The sequence below is a fragment of the Myotis brandtii genome, unplaced genomic scaffold, assembly GCF_000412655.1.
Source record: "Myotis brandtii unplaced genomic scaffold, ASM41265v1 scaffold207, whole genome shotgun sequence".
NCBI lineage: Eukaryota > Metazoa > Chordata > Mammalia > Chiroptera > Vespertilionidae > Myotis > Myotis brandtii.
Window position 1 is genome coordinate 61,617 of NW_005357736.1, and position 265 is coordinate 61,881.

The 265-nt window shown below is 70.2% G+C and overlaps 1 protein-coding gene across 1 annotated transcript in view; it reads right to left on the reverse strand.

Annotated features, from left to right (window-relative positions):
- PLXNB1 (plexin B1) overlaps positions 1–265 on the reverse strand; it is a gene marked incomplete at its 5' end in the record, with an annotated part of 26,770 nt that overhangs the window by 17,663 nt on the left and 8,842 nt on the right. The window contains one exon of the mRNA XM_014538976.1: positions 5–264. Coding sequence (XP_014394462.1) covers positions 5–264 — 260 coding nt within the window. The remainder of the gene's footprint in view (positions 1–4; position 265) is intronic.

Sequence of the window (265 nt, forward strand, 5' to 3'; positions counted from 1 at the left end):
TCACAGGTGACAAGGCTGGTCTCCAACCATCACCCGGATGTCCTCCGGCCTCCCAGTCAGGAGCTTGGCGCCGCGCAGGGTGAGGCGGGTGCCCCCTGCTCTGGGGCCCCGGGACGGGAAGAGGGAATGCACCTTAGGGTCCTGTGGGAAGGGGACGGACCGACAGGCCGTCAGGGCGGAGACAGGGAGGCGGGGAGCCCAAGGCAGACACAAGGCCCTGGGGCCCGGAGCCCAGGAAACCAGGGGGCTGGGAGGAGCCAGCGGA